This window comes from Aedes albopictus, chromosome 2 (genome assembly GCF_035046485.1).
Source record: "Aedes albopictus strain Foshan chromosome 2, AalbF5, whole genome shotgun sequence".
In the NCBI taxonomy this organism is placed as follows: Eukaryota; Metazoa; Arthropoda; class Insecta; order Diptera; family Culicidae; genus Aedes; species Aedes albopictus.
The window spans coordinates 131,056,958-131,078,370 of NC_085137.1; the positions used below are offsets into that span (position 1 = coordinate 131,056,958).

The window sequence follows — 21,413 nt, forward strand, 5'->3', positions numbered from 1 at the left end:
TTAGAGGCACAAATCTGGCGAACGCTGATTTTGTTTCTTCTGCCTTTGTTCACTTGCAAACTTTGGCTGCTTATCAAAAATTAGGCGCATTTGTTATCGAATTTTCAAGATTAGTGCTCTTGAAAACGTGAGTGGGGCTCCAGTTGTCCATTGTGGCAGCCATATTTGCATTCGCTGATGTTTCTTTTTCACGGGCTTGGTGGTCTAGTGGCTACCGCTTCCGATTCATGTGCAGAAGGTCCTGAATTCAATCCCTGGCTCATCCTTCTTCTCATACTTTGTATGTTTCTATCTATCAACTTTCTCTCTCTCCTACAGTAAGTTCGTAGCGATCTCTAGAACCAGAAACCCCTTCCTTCTGTGATGAAACAGCATAATATCAATGTATCCACGATGTCTCTGAAAAAAATATTATCGAAAAAAAACTCAGTATCGCTATATAAAGACCCTTAGCTTTCATTTGCTGGGTGACTTAGCGATACAGTAGACGTTCGCTCGATCCAAGCGCTTTAACTGCAATACTTTTTAACTGCAAGTCCGCTAAGTGCAACAATTTTGCAGTTATCGCACCGCTATCCGTCAAAACAAAATGTCAACAACGATGCGATGTTTTTTTCGCATGCACTTTTGTTTCAGCGCGATGTTTTCCGTATGCACTTCCGCTGCATTCTGCAGAAGCTGACAGTTATATGACGCCTGTCAGTTATTTCAATTATCGAATTTCATCCGATAAGTAAAACGTAAACATGTTGCATTTATCGAACGTCTACTGTACTGATTTTGTTCTAATAATATTTTTCTACCATAGACACCGTGATCATAACGTCTACAAGTTATGCAACCAAGCGAACTTTGCCGCTTCATAGTAATCGTTATACGATCTATGCATCACTTCAAGCTTGGCATCCATGCACCAATGCATGCACCCTGTGCCAAAAACAAACATTTCCCATCATCACACCGACATCCGTATGACCTTGTGCAGGCGCAGAGAACGGCCTGCTGGCAATAAACGATTGCAATTATCACTTCCTTCCCCTTTCTCACATTTTTTGGTATGTTATAGCAATAGAGGTAATAAACTATAGAGGAAGAATGTCGCTGGCGTCGCTGCCGGAACATCTTTTGCTGGCGGGGATAGGCAGGGATATAAATGTCAAAGCGAAATAGTATGCAGTTTGACAGGTAGATACCCGGGATGTTTGCGAAAGAGAACAAAGGGAACAACAGCGACATTCGTCCTCTATAGTTTTTTAACTCTATTGTTATAGCGAACATATAATGCAGTATATGTCACTGTGGGCCAACATGAAAAAAAAAATGATAGACAAAAAATATTAGTATTTGAAAAATGGTTGGAACATTGTCGAAATATACTTCGATTTTTTCGACCCGATTATATGAAAGTGTGCAAAATTTGCAATACAGCCTGGATTCGCTGATTGGCTCACGACTGCGCCCCGATTAGCGAACCGTGTTCGTTCCTTGGGGCAACTGACAACTGATCAGAATGCACTACACACACGCAAGTGATTAGAAATGCGTCACGAAACACTCACATCACAGACTAACAGACGTCTCACTCTACCGTCTTACCCCGCTGGTTCGACACGTTTCAATACGACACTTTTTAATTCGTACCCCGCTTATTCGACACATGACGAATTCAAAAGTGTCACAGCAATGTACACTGTAAATGCAAAAGAGTTTTATATTACGCTTGCAGCCGCTAATTTCGGATGCTCTAGGTTGGTGCTATTCAACGCCCAAACCACCTGGAGACCAACCGATATGAACTAAGGATGGCAACAATCGTAGAAAGAACGAGCTTTTCATTCGCGCCACCGTAATATTTGTTGAAATTATGTTTCATAACAAATCCGGAAATCAAAACAAAAACAAAAATAGAGTTGCCAAATTTTAATAATTATGGTGGTGTAGGATGACCAATTTGTCGAATTAAAAGTTTACCCCGGTAATTCGACAACAGTCGGTGTCGTATTAGCGGGGTAATACGGTACTCACTTTCCATCGTTTCCCTTTTTAACGGATTATTCAAATATTCCGTAGTTCTCAAATCTCTCGCTCATGGCGCTCGCATCGCTTTTGCTCCTGTTTGACGTTTGCTCACTACCGCCACAGACAAACAGACATATTACTTTGAAGAAAATTGCTTCAAAAACATCGTTTGGCATCTCACTAGCACCCTCTATAATGCTCAATCCGAAGCATTCGTTTGCAGGTGTTGTTTCCCTCGGCTCGATGTAACAATTTAGCAGGTGACGACTCCCCCGTGGCGCCATCCATTCATAAAACATGAATGAAGGTTAATGATTGAGTCATTTTATGTAAACATTGATCGGCGTCGCGTTCATTTCTCTCCGAAATTGAGAGGTGACGTAGGCACAGCAGCGCCACCGTGACACATGCGAGCACAGTCCGAACCACACTTTATTTTCAAAATGACCGTTAAATCGTACGATGATTTCGATTTGGGTAGTATGTCTGTTTGTCTGTGCTACCGCCATCTACTCAGTGGGTTTGCGTACCACAGTATAATTAGCATTGGGCGATTATGGTTGCGTGATGATGATTTTTATCGCATTTTGTTCCAAGTGATATGGCTGTCTGTGCTCACATACTTGCCCAAACGTTTTGTATATAGGAGCTGCGATGCAACGGCGGTCAGACCACAGACAATCAGACATACTACTCAAATCGCAATCATCGCACGATTTAACGGTCATTTTGAAAATATAGTGTGGTTCGGACTGTGCTCGTATCGCTGTGCTTACATCACCTCTCAATTTTGGAGAGAAATGAACCCTACGCCGATCAATGTTTACATAAAATGACTCAATCATGAACATTCATTCACAGACAAACAGACGTAATACTCTGATAATTCCCATCGAACACCGATTTATCGGTGTTTTTCAAAATATGGTAGTTGGCCAACTGCCCACCCGTGGCGCTCGCATCGGTTTTGTTCGAGTTTGACGTTTGCTCACTACCGCCACCTAGTTGATGGTCGGCCAAACTTAGTCCTTTTAGCATTGGGCGAATATGTTTCCGTGACTATGATTTGAATCGAAAAATGTTCGAAGTGTTACGTCTGTTTGTCTGTGATTCATTCATGTTTTATGAATGGATGACGTCACGGGGGAGTCGTCACCTGCAAAATTGTTACATCGAGCCGAGGGAAACAACACCTGCGAATGAATGCTTCGGATTGAGCATTATAGAGGGTGCTAGTGAGATGCCAAACGATGTTTTTGAAGCAATTTTCTTCTAAGTAATATGTCTGTTTGTCTGTGGTCAGACGTCAAACTCGTTTTGACATCGATTTTGACGCAGACAGTGATTTTTAGTTGGGTTTTGCCCCAACCAGTGAACATCCAACCAGCGCCATCTAACGAGCTCCTAACGAACGAATCGGCACTGTAAAAAGGTATAGGGTAAGTGTACAAAGTTATGGCTACAGTGGTTCCCTATTTGGCCATATTGGATTTTAACTGTATCTTAACATTTCAACACGCAAACTGATGCAAACGGTATGGCGAATAGACAATTTACTGAAAATATGCAACTTCTGGTCGTTTTCGAATGTTTTTCAAGTAATGAAGGATTTTTTTGGGGTGGTCCAATATTCCCAAGCAACACACATGGTTACAAAATAGTCACGGGCGCGTATGTTAGGGTTGCGCAGTAAGTCACCGTGACTTTTGTGCAACTCCTACATGCGCTGCCGTGACTGTTTTGTAACTATGTGTTTTTTTTAATTCCTCAAAAACTTCCTCTAGAAATTCCTCCTGAAATTCCTTGAGGAGTTCCACCAAACATTCTTCGAGTGAGCTTCAAAAATTTCTCCAAAAATTCCTCCAGGAATTCCTTCAGGGATTGCTCAAAGAAATTTCTGCAGGGATTTATCCAGAAAATCCTAGAGGAATTTCTTCCGGAGCTCTACCAAAAATTTCTCCAGGGTTTTTTCGAGGAACTCCTCCACGGATTCCTTCATGGATTCATCCAGGAATTTCTCCAAGATTTTTTTGGAATTCTTACAGGGATTACAGGACTTTTCTCAGAAATTTCCTAAAAAAATCTTCAGAAATTTATCCTGGAATCCTTTTAGAATTTTCTTTAGGAGCTCATGCAGACAATCCTCCAGGAAGCTCATGAGGAAGCCTCAAATATTCTTCCTGGAATTCCTACAAAAATCTCCTAGAATTCTTCCAGTAATTCCTCTAGGAATTCCTCCATAAATTTCTCCAAAAATTTCATCAGGAATTCCTCTATAAATATCTCTAGGAATTCATCCATGAGCTCCTTCGGAAACTCCTCAAAAATTCCTCAAGAAAATCCTCTAGGAATAGGAGACGATCGGTGTAGTACTAGATTTGTAGTAATGAGCTGAATTTTTGTATGGTACAAAGGTGAGTTCTCCGTTTCTGCAAGGAAATGGTAAAAAAAGCGTGGGTATTATGAATTCATGTCTAATTATATGCTGTTTGAGCAAAACATTGAAAAACTGTGTTGTTTTCTCCATTTCTTGTCTCTTCAACTGCACAGTTTTCTAAAGTTTTGCTCAAACAGCATATAATTAGACAAGGAACCATAATACCCACGCTTTTTGTACCATTTCCTTGCAGAAACGGAGAATTCACCTTCTCACCATACAAAAATTCAGCTCATTACTACAAATCTAGTAGGGGTTGTGGGGGTAAAGTGGACAACCTAAGCATTTTGGACGTTTCCAGTGGAAATGCGGCAAAATCCATCTGCTTTTCCGAGTAACATGGAAGGTAATGATATACTCTAGAAATATTGCAAGGGAATGCATTTAAAACATATTGTTTTCTTTGATTATTTTCTTCACCAAAACGTGCATCAAAATAGCGTGAAATAAATCGGTGGGGGTAAAATGGACAAGTCCTTAGAAGTTGTATAACAACATATTATTTTTATGTTTTCAATTACAAACTATCAAATTTCATACGAAACCTTTATTTTGTTGTTTTCAAACTTTTAATACAAACTTGGAGAAAATTATATTTTGTTGATATAAATTATTTTTTATAACTTTTTACTTCAATGTATGACGGCCAAAATGCAATTTTGGTGAAATTTGAACCGATTGTTCATTTTACCCCCACGGTCTGATTATGTTAAAATTATTTCCAAAACTTTTTTTTTACAAAACAAATTCTTTTTCGGTCAAATATAGCCTTCTACGTGGTCTTTATTGGTTTAGGGGGTAAAACTTGTAATAATTTGAAAATAACTTACAAGAAAACCTTAGCAATGATAAGCAGATTTTACAGCATTTCCGATTTTTCACGTGATTTTTCAAGTTATTGTCATTTTGAAGAGGTTTATTTGATTTTAATGTTCAAGATCGCAAAAGTATAATGATTAATGCTTGGGCATAACAATAATAGCCATGAAATTGCACCCTGTCCATTTTACTCCAGGGATTCCTCCTGGGAATTCTCCAGAAATACCTCTCGGGATTCCTCTTGGAATTCCTTCAGAAATTCCTCCTGGAGTTCCTCCAGACATTTCACCAGAAAATCTAACACGAATTTTCGAAGGATTTCCAGAGTCTATGCTGGAATCAATGAAAGAAAAAAAAAACAAACTGGGAGAAGTTTTGGGGATATCTCTGGAAGAACCACGGCAGCAATTCACGAAGCAATACAAGCAGGAAATATACAGCACAAATTTCTGCAGGAATCCCAGTTTTCTAGGAGGAATCTCATCTATAGTGTCCTACTTTAGGTTCCGCGAGTGCACTTTGGAAGTGCTGGAAGTCTCCTAAATAGTAAATTACCCTTCTCATAGACATAATAATACTATTGACAAAAAAAACATAAGGAATGAGCTATCGCAAAGTATGGTTTGGTGTTAAAGTGCAAGTGTCCTCTACTACAGATTCCTCTAGGGCACCCCGGATGTTCCGGAAGTGGCCGAAATGGTCAATGATCATTTTCATAGCTATAAGAATTCTATTGATGGAAAATCATGAAGAATGAGCTGCCGCACTTTATGTTGTGTAGTAAGAATGAAAGTGTCCTCTACTACAGGTTGCGCCAGGTCACTCCGGATGTTCCGCATGAAATGTTTTGGAGTAAAAATGTAATTGTCTTCTTGCACTGGTTCCCACGGGGGTACTCCGGAGGACCCAGGAACATCCAGAAGGACTCCAGAATTCAGAAAACTCACTAATCGTACCAGCTTCGATAAAGTTTTGATAATTCTCAATGATTCAGAGTCATGTAATGAAGAATAAATAGTTCTGATTGAAATATCCCAAATGCCATAACATTAGTACCCCACGGGAATCCGGAATAACTCCGGAACTATCCGGATTTCAGAGTTCCGGATTTAGTTTCTCAAAACTGGAATAAAAAATGAATATTGTCTCGAAATTTCATTAGGATTGGATAAAAATCAACAGAGTTATAAATTTTTCAAGTTTAAAATTTGATGCGGAAATGATGTTGGCCTTTTTGATTAAAAATTTTTACCACTTTTACTACACACTGTACCCACCTTCCAGTGACACTACCGTAAGTTAAAATTATTTTTTTCAAAAAGTTAACACCAAATTTATTATCTTTTGAAGGAGACCTAGGCTTTCAAAATTGGATGTAAATCGACGGAGATATGAGCCTAAAAAATGACATATTTTTTAGGGAGTGACCCCAAGCGAGGTTACGTTGGAAAATGAAGATTTATTTAGTTTGAGGCTTGCTAAGTAGAATAAATACAAAAACTGGTGAAAAAATTGATTTTGGAAAAAATTGCATACAAGATAATGTACAATGATTTATTATAGTACATCTCAAATGAATTTTATTTCTAACTTTATTGCACTCGTTCTTAGTATGCAACTCATTTCAGTCGCATAATGAACCAATGCTGGAATAAGTTATATAAAATATGAATTATGATACTGAATTCCATGAATTGCTGTATTAGTCTAATCAGTTTCACCTATTATTTCGCTTGAACCTCACTTGACTTCATTGATTAGTTAACATGTAGGAAAAACTTCAATGTAGCATTTTGAACTACTTTCTCCTAACAAAACCTAATTCAGTTCCTAAGCTTCATCATCATCTGGTGGATGAGCGACGCTTGGTTGATCTGACAACGTTCATTTCGCACACCAGTCTGAAGGGCATATGATCACATCACTACTCTCATGTTGATAACTATACATCATCTATCTACTATCTATGGTTTGTAGAAGTCTAGAAGTGGGTGTGGTACCAAGCCACGAGATCTTACCAATACTGCTTGGAAATGCCGGCTTGTCGCCAGAAATTTGTTGGCACATTCACGCTATCAATCTGTTTTGTTTGATTTCATGATTGCCGGGCGGATATGGTGCATCTATTGAGCTGTTAACATCAGATGGCATTCGGGTAGCGACCGACAACACAATGACGAGACAGTTTAATTATACCGTAGATAAATTCATTTATTGCCATCCACCCACGAACAATTCAATCAATTCTTCCCGGCCTGATTCTGGGCTAGCCTCTCGCGATAGATCGCGGCCAGTTCCTCGGCACCCTCCTGGTTGGTGCCCTTGTAGTACGGTAGCTTCTCCAAACGCTGCACCCAGGCGGCCAGTTTCGGGTACTTGGCCGCATCGATCGGGAAAATGGCATGGTACGAGGCAATGCTAGCGATACAGCTCAGATCCGCCAAGGTCATCCCGTTGCCGACGATGTACTCATCAACTAGGGTATCGTTCAACAGCTGGTACGCCTTGTACAGGTAGTCGATCTTGTCCTGCGGCGTGTCCGGGCTTCCGTAGTATAGGATGGGTTCCTGTCGGATTAGGTAGAGTTACTGATTGACAAGTGATAAAGGATCAGGAGGTTATCTACACCTACCAGGTAGAATCGCAGACGAGCGAACAGAACTCCCGAATCGAAGTGAAGTGCTGCGTTGATCTTGGCACGGGTCGCAACGTCCTGTGGATACAGTGAATCGTCCTTTCCGTACTTGCTCACTAGGTAGATGATGATGGCATGACTATCGTATATGACCGTTCCATCTGTATCGACGATCAATGGGATCGTATGCTGAGGGTTCATCTACAGTTTGATAGAAAGCAAAATTACAAGATTCAAGGTCAAACCAATAACCGAGATCAACGATATACCTTAACGAACTCCGGCTTTAGATGATCTCCAGCGATCAGATTGATCGGGTGGATCTCCAGTTCCAAACCGAGGGCTTTGGCGGTCAGCTCCACTGACCGTCCCGGAGGGCTCAGCTTGGCGGTGTACAGTTGGATCTTACCCATGTTGACTCGACGAATGATGAATTCGCACTAACGATTGCCGGTTTTGAAATCTGCTGAGCTGAGCACACACGCTATTCTGATATGTGTCTGTCAGTTTAAATGGTTTAAATGGATCGTTCTATATAGGTAGATGTATCTCGTGCTCTGATAGGAATGTGCCACCAGTTGTTCAGCTGTGTGCTGTGTGTGGCTCGAATACTAAGCAATCAAACGATGTATTGAATGTGGATGTTGCCATCTGCTATCAGCATATCACTTTGCATGGAAACGAATGAAATTTGAATGTTTGTTCTGTTTCGGTCAAGTCATTTCCCCCACATGTATGGTGACATATAAATATCTGTTTTTTATACAAATATTATCATTTTTAGTTTTATCTAGCTACTAAGCATACAGAAAGGCTGTAATACAGCTTTTAATTAATTTCGTATACGGTTAACCACGTAACTTAGTAATTTAAACTTCAATATTATAAATGATCTTAATATGAGTTTGTAGCGCCGAAAAATATTTTGAATAAATCAAATTTGAGATTAATTTAACATTACAGGTGTTGCGAGAGGCAACACTGAGGAAGGGGAAGTTCTTCAGGGATTATAAAACTGAATCCGTGTGTTAATGAATGCGGACATTTATAAATAATTACACCAGAATCTCCATTTAGGTAACAAGTCGGGACTGCCTAAATAGAATTTTTACCTAAGTGGATTCAGTTCATTACCTAAATGGATTTCAAGGTTGCAAAGAAATATGAGGAGGCTTTCAGATGTAAAGGGGGAAGGGGCAGATGAATTTCAAAGGAGTTTCTAGGGGGAGGGGGTCAGAGGCGTTTCCAGGCGTTTCAGGAGATTTCAGAGGGCTTTTAGGGGGCTTCATATGCTCTCAGGTGAACTTCACGGGAGTTTCAGAGGCGTTCCAAAGCGTTTCAGGGCGTTTCAGGAGGTTTTAGAGGTATTTCGGGGGACTTCAGAGACTTTCAGGTGCGATTCACATGGATTTCATTTGTGTTTCGAACGCGTTTCAAGGCGTCTCAGGAGTTTTCAAAGAGATTTTATGGGGCTTCAGAAACTCTCAGATTTGTTTCACGAAGGTTTCATGGGCGTTTCAGAGGCGTTACAAAGCGTTTCAAGGTGTTTCAATGCGTTTCAGGGCGTTTCATAGCCTTTCAGGAGGTTTTAGGAAGTTTCAGGATGATTAAGGGTGTCTTCAGATGGTCGCAGATTAATTTGACGGAGATTTCATAGGGGTTTCAGGGGCGTTTCAAAGCGTTTCAAGGCGTTTCAAAGCGTTTTAAAGCGTTTCAGGGCGTTTCAGGAGGTTTTGCAGGAGTTTTAGGGGGCTTTAGAGGCTCGCAGGTGAATTTCACGGAAGTTTTAAAGGGGTATTAGAGGCGTTTTAAAACATTTCAATGTGTTTCAGGGCGTTTTAATCATAGACACTTTACATACCATAGACTCGCGGAGGTAAAGACAACTGTAGCCAAACGGACTGTCAGATCGTGTAACCAAACGAGCATGATGTCACGAGTCCAATAGCGACAATGGATTATGTGACGTCATTTTCGCTCTGTACACTCTAAATTTACGGTAAAACACACTAAAATCATATTTCTCAACCATATCTCCGCGGGTCTATGGTATATATAGTGTCTATAGTTTTGTTCTATATAGTATGCGTTTCAGGGCGTTTTAATGTGTTTCAGGGCGTTTCAAGAGGATCGCAGGTGAATTCCACGGAGGTTTCATGAGGGTTTCAGAGGCGTTTAAAAGTGTTTCAAGGCGTTTCAATGCGTTTCAGGGCTATTCAGGGTATTTCATGAGGTTTCACAGGGGTGCTAGGGGGCTTCAGAGGCTCTCAGGTGAATATCACGGATGTTTAATAGGGGTTTTAGAGGCGTTTCAAAGCGTTTCTAGGCGTTTCAGGGCATTTAAGGGTGTTTCAGGAGGTTACTGTGGTTTTAGGGGGCTTCAGAGTCTCTCAGCTGACTTTCACGGAGGTTTTAAAGGTGTTTTAGAGGCGTTTCAAAGCATTTCAAGGCGTTTCAAAGCATTTCAGGAGGTTTTACAGGCGTTTTAGGGGGCTTCAGAGGATCTCTGGTAAATTTATGGAGGTTTTATAGGGGTTTGATAAGCGTTTCAGAGCGTTTCAATGCATTTCAGGGCATTACAGGAGGTTTCACAGGGGTTTTAGGGGGCTTCAGAGACTCTCAGGTGAATTTCATGGAGGGTTTGTAGGGTTTAGAGGCGTTTCAGAGCGTTTCAAAGCGTTTCAAGACGTTTCAAGGGATTTCAATGCATTTCAGGGCGTCCCAAGAGACATCAAGAGGTCTCAGGTAAATTTAAAGAAGATTTCATGGGGGTTGGGGGTTCTAGAGCTGTTTCAAAGCGTTTCAAGGCATTTCAATGGGCTTCAGAGCGGTTTCAGGGGAATATAGAAGCCCACATCAAATGGCCTTAACTGCAGGGTGTTCTCGGATACTCCTATACGATCATAGAACACACCACTTGATAGAACATAGATGCCTGGGGCTGTGTTAGTATAAACCTCATTCTTAATGCTCTTAGATTCATCTAGTAGTCCTCGTAGATTCGATGGCCTATACTCAAGGGAGTTCTTGGAGACCCTTAAAGATTCTTTGAACTCAAAACTTGATAGATCATAGTTACCTGAGGATGTGTGAGTATTAACCTTAGTCGTAAATCACTTAGAGACAACCAAATACAGGGGATAGACAAAATGATCGGGACAGGCAAAATTTTCCCTTCTCAAAAAATATTCAAATAGCTGTAACTTTTCGAAAAGTGCATCAAATATTCTCATTTTTTTTACTGTAAGTGGATCAACTGGTTGTATATCAGTGAACAAAATTTGAAAAAGATCGGGCTATTCTTCACGAAGTTATAAAGATTCTAGAAAAAAGGTATATTTATCCGATAGCCAACTTTGAGCTGTTATATATCCGGATTCAATGAACCGAATGCAATGAAATTTTGACCATTTAAGACTTATATAATGAGCTCTGAAAAACGTTTGACTCAACTTGAAATTATTCACAAGAAAAAAGTTATAGCGATTTCGTTTATTTTATGATTTTTTAGTAAATTGGTCTATTTTTAATATGCATCCCATTACTTTTTCAATGAATTGCCGGCTATGTTGTTACTTCCTTTCAAAACATATTTACATGCAAGACAATTAGAGGGAATATAAATGAACTATAATTAGCATCTTGAATTTTGAAACGATGTTGAAATTTAAGAAAATTTGGTATTTTATTAGAAAAATAATCTAATCGTTATAATTTTCTTCCGTGTTAAGAATTTTAAGTTAAGTCAAAAAATTTTCAAAGCTCATTACATAAGTCATAAATGGTCAACATTTCATTGCAATCAGTTCATTGAATCCGGATATATAACAACTCAAAGTTGGCTATCGGATAAATATAACTTTTCCTAGAATCTTTATAACTTCGTGCAGAATAGCCCGATGTTTTCCAAATTTTGTCCACTGATACACAACTAGTTGATCCACTTACAGTAAAAAATTGAGAATATTTGATGCACTTTTCGAAAAGTTACAGCTATTTGAATATTTTTTGAGAAGGGAAAATTTTGCCTGTCCCGATCATTTTGTCTATCCCCTGTACGTTAGTAGATCCGATGACCTATACTCAAGGAAGTTCTTGGAGATCCTCAAACTGACAGCAAACTCACCACTTGACAGCACATAGTTGCTTAAGGCTATGCAAACATAAATTTCATTCATTAAGCTCCTATAGATCACTGATTACGCTTGTAGATCAGATGGCCTTAACTCCAGGGAATTCTCGGATACTCCTATAGAATCCTAGAACCCACCACTTGATAGAACATAGATGCCTGAGGCTGTGTGAGTATAAACCTCATTCTTAATGCCCTTAGATACAACTAGTAGCCCTCGTAGATTCGATGACCTATACTCAAGGCAGTTCTTGGAGAACCTTAAAGAATCATTGGTAGATACGATGACCTATACACAAGGAAGTTCTTGGAGATCCTCAAACTGACAACGAACTCATCACTTAACAACACATAGTAACATTAGGTTGTGTACGTATAAATTTCATTCATAATGCTCCAATAGATCGCTGATTATGCTTGTAGATCAGATGGCCTTAACTCCAGAGAGTTCTCGGATACTCTTAAACTTTCAACCCTTAAACACTCCGTAAACGTCCCTTAACTCTTAATTCTGTTTTTTTTTCGTTATCCGTTTTTCTGTAATCTTGAGTACTCCAACTGCTAATGAGATCTATAAGAGTCCGAGGGGAATTTCTGAGAGATTTCATGGTGATTCAAAACGTTTAGAGTTTTTTTTTTGGGATTTTCATGGTTTTATGGACCTTTAGTTAGCCTTGTGGATAGGCCTTTGGATTGTCGGGAATTTTTGACTTCCCTAGGTACAGTGCATCATTATACTTGCCTCACAATGTACACAGTGTATTAGTCGCCATTCACGTATTATTCTCGGCTTTCTTAAGTACCAAATGGTATTATCCTTGATTTTAATCCGAGTTTTGACTTTAGTGCACCGATTTCGACATAATAAAGATATTCTCAGAATTGAAGTAACTGCTGAGTGAAGAACGTCAACGATGAACAAAACAAATAAAACAAGCAGCTGAAATCTGCAGCAAGGTGCAGCTGCAGCATATTTTCCGGAGAATTGTTCCGTGCATTATGATTTATTTGAACTGGACGAGACGACCTGGAATCCTCTCTCACTTTGGAAGTGCCTTGCAGCTAAACACGGCCGCGACGTGTGGTGGAGAAGTTTTGCTGATATCACTAGTTTACAAAATAAAACGACAGTCGTGAACTTCTGTCAACGACCAAAATTTTTGAAGCATAATTTAGCGCTGATTTTGAAACCGTGCTTCAAAAATTTTTAAGTAGAACAGTTTTTGAATTTTAGTTCAATATCGAGTTTTAAATCTTTTTAAAATTTTAAATTTAATAGAATTCAAATATCTTGCTTTTTGTTCAACCAATTTTAATTCTTTTTCCATAAATTTCATGAATATAATACCATTCGATCATCTGAATGCAGGTTTTGCGTCAGATTGATAAAATTCAAGATAATGGCCAGTTTTGGGGACGATCTCCTAAAATTTAGCAAAATTTCCAAAAATATATGAAGAAATGCATTTTTTTCAATAAGAAAAAAACAATCTAAAAATTCTTTCTCAACGTTTATTTGACATATTATATGTAGGCGAGTTACAGTGAAAAATTCAGCTCAATCGGAGCATTGATTACGGAGAATGAGATGTGTGAAGTGAGCGACTTTGCTTAAAAATAGAGCAAAAATTGATTTCAAATCATCAACCTTGTATGGAAAGTCGAAAAAAATTCCGCTCTACTGTAATTTTTTTCCTATGCGTTTTCGAACTCAGGGCATGATTCATCAGCTTACCGAGTTCAAAAATGCTGTAAACTAGTGTATTCGATCGCTTGCTCCAGTGCCCGCCGTGAATAGCAGACATCCTACTTCAGAGATATTTTCGAAGGAACAACGGTGGCTTCCAACTTGTTTTCTCGTAATTGACTGGTGATTTCGTAACAGGAGTTCATAACGAATTTCTTCGAGGATTCATCGCAGTAATACCATGAACTAATTTCGAGGATTCCACCAGGATTTCCTTCAGAGATTCCTCCAGAAAATTCATCGGGGATTCCTTCAGGGATTCCTTCACGGATTTCTCCAGCAATTCCTTTGACTATTCTTCCAGGAATTCTTTCGGGATTCCTCCAGAAATTCCTTCGAAGAACTGCGGAAATTTCTTGAGTTACCTCATGAGGGAATTATTTGAGGATGCTCTGAGGAAATTCCTTGAGGTATCCCTGAGGAAATTCCTTTCGTAATTCGTGCGGAAATTTCTTAAGGAATCTCCGAGGAAATTTCTTGAGGATCCCTGCAGAAACTTCATGAGTAATCCCTAAGGGAATTTCTTGAATATTCTCTGAGGAAATTCCTTGAGGATTTTCTATGGAAATTTCTAGAGGGATCCCTAGTGTTATTTCTTAAGGATTCTGTGTGTAAATGTTTTGAGTCATCCTTGAGGAAATTCCTTCAGGTTTCTATGAGAAAATTTCTCTGGGCACGTCTCGAGAAATTTCCGGAGGAATATCTGGATGAATACTCGAAAGAATTTTAGCAGGAACTTCTGGAGGAATTTACGGAGGAATTTTTGAATAAATCCCCGGAGGAAACCCTTAAGAAATTTCTGGAGGAATTTCTGCATGAATGCATGAAAAAGTTGCAGAAAAAAATTTGGTTGAATTCCAGGATAAATTTCTTGAGGAGTTCGTGGGAGAATTTCTAAAGAAATAGCTGGAGGATTTCAGAGTAAATTTCATGAGGAATTTGTTAAGAAATTTCCAGAGGACTTTCCAGAGGAGGTATTCAATGAAAAATTTGAGAATTTTTGGAAGAATTCCGGGAGGAATTTCTAAAGGAACTCTCGGAGGAATTTTTAGAAGAATTCAAATCACATTTTTTTGAGGTATTTCCGGAGGAGTTTCTGGAGGAATTTCTCATAGAATTTCTGGAGAAATTTCCGAGGGAATTCCTGGAGGAATCTATGGAGGAATTCCCGAAGAAATTTCTGGAGGAATTAACAATGGAACATTTGGAGAAATTTCTGGAGCAATTCCCTGAGTATTTTTTTTAAAGATTTTTCGGAGTAATTTGTGGAGTAATTCCCAGAGGAATTTATTGAGGAAATTTCTGCATACATTCTCAGAGGAATTTATAGGGGAATTCCCAGAAGAACTTCTGAAAGAATCCCTGGAGAAATTTCTTGAAGGGTTCCCGGAGAAATTTCTGGAAAAACTCCCTGAGGAATTTATGAAAAATTCCTGGAGAAACTCTCGAAGAAATCAGAATGATTATCCAGATAAATTCCTGGAGGAATTCTCGGAGGAATTTCTGGAGGAATTTCTAGATGTTTTTCTGGAGGTACTTCCAGAGACATTCCTGGGGAAATTCCCGGAGTAAAATCATGATGAATACTCGGAGCAATTTCTGGATTTATTCGTAGAGGAATTTATGGATTGTTTTCCAGAGGAATTTCTTGGGGAATTCGCTGAGAAATTTCTGGATAAATTCTCGGAAGAATTTATGGAGGAATAACCGGAGAATTTTCTCGAAGAATTCCTAGAAAAAAATCTGGAGGAATTCCCAGAGGACTTCCTGTAGGTATTCTCAGAGGAAATTCTTGAGGAATTTTTTGAAGAATTCCCAGAGAATTTTCGGGAGGAATTACCGTCACAAGTTCTGATGGAATTTCTTGAAGAATTTTTGGACGAATTCCCGGAAGGATTTCTTGAAGAATTTCTTGAGAAAATCCTTTATGAATTCTAGGTGGAATTCGTGGATGAATTCTTAGAAAAGTTCCCGTAGGAATGCAGTTAGTGATTCCCTTAGGATTTTCGAAAGGATTTCCTACGGAAATTTGGACCCACAGAATGAATTACTGCTAGAGAAACTTTACAGGAATTATGATCTGAAGTTTATCGAAAATAATTGGACCCGTTTTGTTATTTCGTCATTAGGGTGTCCAATTTTATGATGGAGTGGTCCACACAATCGAGATATTTCAAAACTGAAATAAAAAAAAATCATAGCTTTGAACGATTTTAAATTTCTTGTAAAATACCTATTGTTAGAGGTTTCAGAAATTTATGGTAGATTTCAGAAGGATTTCTGAAAATTTTAGGGACTTTTCAGTAACGTTTAACGGGGGTTTCATAGGACTTTCAAGGCGTTGTTGTACAAGAACGGAGTTTCTGTATGTTTCACGGGGCTACAGGGAAATTTATTAGTTCTTCCCAGGGGTCTGAAAGGAAATTTTAGAAGGCTTTCAAGGCGCTTCAAGGGGGTTTAGGGCGTTACAAATTAGTTTCAGAAGGTTGTCATCTCTCTGCGGAGGGTGAATGAGACTTGGAGCCAAATTTAGATGATATAGAACGGTTTCTGCGAGCATTGGTAACCCGACCGACATGCTTGACTTGCAGCACAGAATCAGGTTCAAGAAAAGTGGAACCATCACTGACCTTATCGAGCCATTTCAAATCAATAAAGAAATTCAAGCTTCACAAAATAATGGAATGTTAGAAATGGAGTAAGTATTTTCATTTATTGGAGACTTTGCCTAACCCAACTAACAATCACTCATTTCACAAGCACTTTTACGATGAATTAATGCAGCATGATGCTGAATAGCATTTGGATAATTTTCAGGCACGACCTCTGTTCGGGTTTTGCTCAAACATACAAATAAAGCATTTTGTTGTGCACCAACTGAGGTGATTGTTGTTAAATCGTTCTACAACTATATAGTAAAGCTGTTATGAAGCTTCAGTAAAAATGATTAAAAATAAATGAAATGTATTTTTTTTCAATTACAACGAGAGTTTATGATTGGCATATATGCTGTGAACAACTATTGTGAAATAATAACTACACATAAATTTACCTAATTCAAGAATCGAACTCGAGACTCGTCGATTGCCAGCCGCATGCCTTCCTATCTGCGCCGCCATCCTAGAGATGATTAATTGAATCACTCAAATCAAAACATAAACTTTCCGTGGTTAGTGATCACATTTCGACTCCCATTCAGCAGTGGTAAATTAGCACAGAACATTATGATTAACAACTGAACAACACATTAATTCAGCTGCTGTTCAGTAAAAAAACACGTGTTTTTCATCCTGTACTCTGAGTCGAAGTATGAGGAAACGAAAGCGCTTATTTGACTTGTGAAAAAAACACATTATACATACACAATGTGTGTATTACACATGTGCTAATTTTTACATGAACTTAACAAGAAGAAAAAGTTGTACTTCAACTATTTTGTAAAGAAATTACTGAAGGTCGAATAAAAATCTTATTAAACGCTTGAAAAATGTTTGGAATTATCATTGTTAATATCGATTCGAAAGGTTGAACATTGGCAACATGCAACATGCATTTGTTTGTTTTTGCATAGATCAGGATCGATGACAAACACTAATCAATCAAACACTACAGTTTCCTTAACAAAATACACAAAATTAAGGTTAATCTGGGGATCTTGTAACTGAACAGTTACACAGTGCTGTGAAAGTTGGAACGATGGGAAATGGAATTTTTTATCCGTTTCTAGCTCTAGCGATGGCTTTGAACATATGTTTATACATCAGATGTGTATATCTAGAGAAGGGAGCATCGAAAAAGTAGATTGGAAGATACAAAGATGGAGGAAAGGGACGAGCCAGAGGTTGAACCTAGGACCTTCTGCATATCAATCAGTAGCGGTAGTTACTAGACCACCAAGCTCGTCTTCTTGTGGTGAATTGCACTGGAACCTAAAGTGTTAAGAAAATCTGTACTGCTGAATGCTTGTGAAGCTTGGCGGTTTTATAGGTCAACGCGATGGCGGGCATTTACTAAGGATGCACATCGGCCCATTGAACCACAATTTGCAGTAAAAACCTGAGAGTAAGTTTCAATGTGTGTGACGTGATCAAACCACTCTTTGATTTCTGACAACTTAAAATTTTTTATGCGATGAGAGAAAGAAGCTCTTACCAATGTTTAAGCTTCTAAAAATACTATTTTTCCACGAAAAAATATTAATGGAGGATAGGGACGAATGGAAATGTCCAAGGATGTGTCATTAAAAACATTTATTTTTTAATACAGAAAAAAGTAGTATCCAAATCGTCAATATTTAAAGAGTTCAAGGCTTCTTCTGGGCATTCTTATCCTTCGTCACCAGCACAGCCTGAGCCAACTGTTCAGCCCCACTGCCATTGGCTTCCTCGTAGTAAGGTAACGCCTTCATCCGCTCCAACCAGGCGTAGATCCTCGGATGCTTGTCCTTATCCAACGGAACCACTCCCATCACCGTCGAAATGGTCGATACGCAGCTGAAGTCCGCAATGGTCATCGAGTTACCGACGACGTAGTCGTTGACCAGCGTATCCTCGAGCAGCTTGTAGGACTTCTGCATGTACTCCACCTTCTCGGTTGGAATTTCAGTTCCACCGTTGTAGAAAATTGGTTCCTGAGGAAAATCGGAGGTTATGCACGTATGACTACAAACAAACACGTTCAGTTCAAAACTTACGAAAATGGCCCTCATCCGAGGGAACAGCATGCTGCCTTCGAAGAACAGAGCCGCGTTAACCTTGGTCTGTTCAACGAGATCTTTCGGATACAGGCCGCTATCCTTGCCGTACTTGCTGGCCAGATAGATCACGATGGCATGGCTTTCGCAAACGATCGTACCATTATCGTCCAGCACGGGAACAGTGTGTTGGGGGTTCAACTGTAACAAGAAACGAACATTTCAGAAAATTGGACACTTACGACGACGAGTTTGGCTATACCAACCTTGAGGAACTCCGGCTTCAGATGTTCTCCACCCAAGAGATTAACCTCTTTCAGCTCCAACTCAACGCCGAGAGCTTTGGCGCAGAGTTCCACCGTCCGGCACGGAGGACTCAGGTGGATCAGGTACAGAATTGGCTTCGGCATTTCGGTTGTTTCACTGTTCCCACTACGGTAGTAACTAATTTGCTACCGGAATATTTACCGGCTTTTAAAAGACTGACCGGCGAGCAGCAGTGAACGAAGAACCCAAAACGAACGGGCGTTAGTCATGATAGGTGACTGATAAGACAAACATTATCGGATGTCTAGCTATCCCGCTAGCGCTTGCGATGACAATGCATATATCTAAAGAATCACCGAAATATCACAATACTGCTTCACATCTGCTCCCCCAGAGATTCCCATACCCAATTGCATTGTCACGGTGCACAGTGGCCTGAGGGTGGTCAGTAGTCGGAGAAATTGATTGTTATTACTATATATTTAAGACACTTTACCACTTAAGTGGCATTCGTGTCTGAAAGGAGAAATTGTGTTATCTAAGCTTGTTATCAGTATTTTCAATATTTTTTTAACATTTTTCGTTTTTTTTTCATCGGAATAGGTTCTACATATTTGTTAGTCTGTCGATCGGAACTGGATTGCGTCCGGTTTCTACTAGCTGTGAATTGATTGGAATAATACCTAGATGATCCTGGACAATTTTCGAAAATACAACTTGCAAACTCACCATGCATTTCACTAATTTTAAAACGTACGATTTTGTAAAAAAAAAGCCTTATTTGGGCGTTTTAAGGGGCTCAAGGGGTTTCAGAATGGTTTCAAAGAGGTTTCAAGGGTTTTAGAAGTTTTCAAAGAATTTTATGAAGTTTCAGGAGCGTTTCTAGAGTTTTGAGAGGGTTACAGGAGAGTGTTTTAGGGGTGTTTAAGAGATTTTTAGGGACTTCCAGAGACATTTTGGTGGGGTTTAAGGAGGTTTATCAGAGATTGAAGGGCAGTCCATGGGGGTTTTGTAAAAGCGTTTCTGGAGTTCCTAGAAAGTTTCAGGAGTTTCAGCGGGCCTTAGATGGTTTCAGTAAGTATCAGGGGCATTTCTGGAGGTGTCAGAGGCATTTAAAGAGCTTTCAGGGGCGTTTCAGGAGGTTTCAGAAAGCTTCAGGGCTTTTAGCGGGCCCCACGAAGATTCAGGGGCTTTCAGATGCATTCCGTGCGGTCTCAGAGGATTTAAAGTGGTTTCAGAAGCATTCACGAGGTCTCCGGGGTGGAGGCTTGAGAGGGTTTCAAGGGTATTTCAGGGGGTTTCTGTTCTTTTTTTCAGGGTTGTTTCAAGTGTTGGGGTTCTTAGGGACGTTTTAGACTGTTTTAAGGGGCTTGTTACGTACAGTATTAATTAGATGTAAATAGGCCGATATTAGACTCATCGATCGAATCGAGTCAGATTGAGCATGAGTACCGCCAAATCAGTTTCTCTTGCTTGCCCACCGCATAGCGTAGGTCGTGCAGGTAGTTATCGATCCTCGGCAGTTGAGTGCCACCGATCGCGCTGTTGATCAGCAAGCACAGATTTATTAAGTTAGTCTTCTCCCGTACGTCGGCCGCGTCGGCAACAAATAAAATTTACAGTCCACAGTCCAAGTTTATCCCGCGTTTTCGTTTAATCAATAAACCGCAAGTTCAGTGCAAATTCGAGTTTTTAGAACCAAGTCCGAAACGCTATTCCGCGAGTGAACCGTGGGGTTACTATCCGGCCAGTGAAGTTTGTTTTAATACGTAACAGGGCTTTAGGAAGTTTTAGTACGTCTCAAAAGAATTTGCTTTTTAGGAGCGTTTCAGGGGTTTTCAGTGACGTCTCGATGATTTAAAAAAGGGTAGGGATTGTGCTGCGCACACTTTTACGTGCTTTTCTCTTACAAATTATGGACCGGTAAATTCGAAATTCCACCACTAGACAGCGTTAGGGAGCCTGCACATTTTATGCCTCTCAAAACTTTTCTGCAAAGTTAATGGATCATTGAAGCTGACTTTTCCGCTACTCACCGCATCAAAACAAAAGCGCCACCATATATGGACGGTAACACAGTGACAGCAGTCGAGTTACGTCAAACACACAAGGCTACGGTGGCGCTATCTGTTCATTCCATAGCGGCCGTTTTAGTTATTTTAGTGATCCATTGGACAGTGAAGTGTTTACAGCTGCTGGATCGTTTGAAGTGATATTTCAGGGGCTTCCATGGAGATTTCAGAGAACTTTCATTAGGGATATTTCAGAATGTCTCAGTTAGTTTATTAAGCCTTTTTAGAGGAGTTTTAATGGTTGCAAGAAGTTTTTTTTACGAATGTTTTGGTCTCTCGGGCGATTTTAGGGAAACTAGGAATAGTTCCAGGGGCTGCAGTGGGTTTAAATGGACCTCGGGGTCAGAGAGCACCAAACCGCCCTGAAAATCTCATGAAACACATGCCCTGGAACAAATTTAATCGTCAAATTCATGAAGCAATTACCTTGAAACCAGTTGAAACGCTCTTAAATCCCTTGAAAATCCCTTAAATGCTCTCGAATCCCCCTGAATATCCCGAAACGCTACTGAAACTTCTATAAACTACCTGAAACTCTCTAAAAACTTTCTGGAAACTCTCAAAAGCCTCTGATATTTCCATGAAATGTTAC

General features: G+C 39.6%; 3 protein-coding genes across 8 annotated transcripts in view; 1 reads left to right on the forward strand and 2 right to left on the reverse strand.

The window, feature by feature from the left end:
- Positions 1 to 21,413, forward strand: part of LOC109417701 (suppressor APC domain-containing protein 2) — a 195,990-nt gene that overhangs the window by 130,992 nt on the left and 43,585 nt on the right. The gene's annotated exons all lie outside the window — the stretch shown is intronic.
- LOC109417693 (glutathione S-transferase 1) lies at positions 7,461 to 8,477 on the reverse strand. The gene is made up of 3 exons (XM_019691766.3): positions 8,180 to 8,477; positions 7,908 to 8,111; positions 7,461 to 7,842 (listed from the first exon to the last, which is right to left on the reverse strand). The coding sequence occupies exons 1-3, from the start codon at positions 8,321 to 8,323 to the stop codon at positions 7,516 to 7,518; spliced, it is 675 nt and encodes a 224-aa protein (XP_019547311.2). The 5' UTR covers positions 8,324 to 8,477; the 3' UTR covers positions 7,461 to 7,515.
- On the reverse strand, positions 18,093 to 19,012 carry LOC109417694 (glutathione S-transferase 1). The gene is made up of 3 exons (XM_029852591.2): positions 18,749 to 19,012; positions 18,483 to 18,683; positions 18,093 to 18,419 (listed from the first exon to the last, which is right to left on the reverse strand). Exons 1-3 carry the CDS (start codon positions 18,890 to 18,892, stop codon positions 18,093 to 18,095), a joined length of 672 nt encoding a protein of 223 aa, XP_029708451.2. The 5' UTR covers positions 18,893 to 19,012.

Excerpts from the sequence above, each read along its gene's own strand:
- LOC109417693 (XM_019691766.3), bottom strand. The coding sequence starts at position 8,323 with ATGGGTAAGATCCAACTGTACACCGCCAAGCTGAGCCCTCCGGGACGG. Across the intron at positions 8,112-8,179 it reads TAAAGCCGGAGTTCGTTAAG|ATGAACCCTCAGCATACGAT; the intron begins GTATATCGTTGA and ends ATCAAACTGTAG. Across the intron at positions 7,843-7,907 it reads CTCGTCTGCGATTCTACCTG|GAACCCATCCTATACTACGG; the intron begins GTAGGTGTAGAT and ends CTAATCCGACAG.
- LOC109417694 (XM_029852591.2), bottom strand. The coding sequence starts at position 18,892 with ATGCCGAAGCCAATTCTGTACCTGATCCACCTGAGTCCTCCGTGCCGG. Across the intron at positions 18,684-18,748 it reads TGAAGCCGGAGTTCCTCAAG|TTGAACCCCCAACACACTGT; the intron begins GTTGGTATAGCC and ends TTCTTGTTACAG. Across the intron at positions 18,420-18,482 it reads CTCGGATGAGGGCCATTTTC|GAACCAATTTTCTACAACGG; the intron begins GTAAGTTTTGAA and ends GATTTTCCTCAG.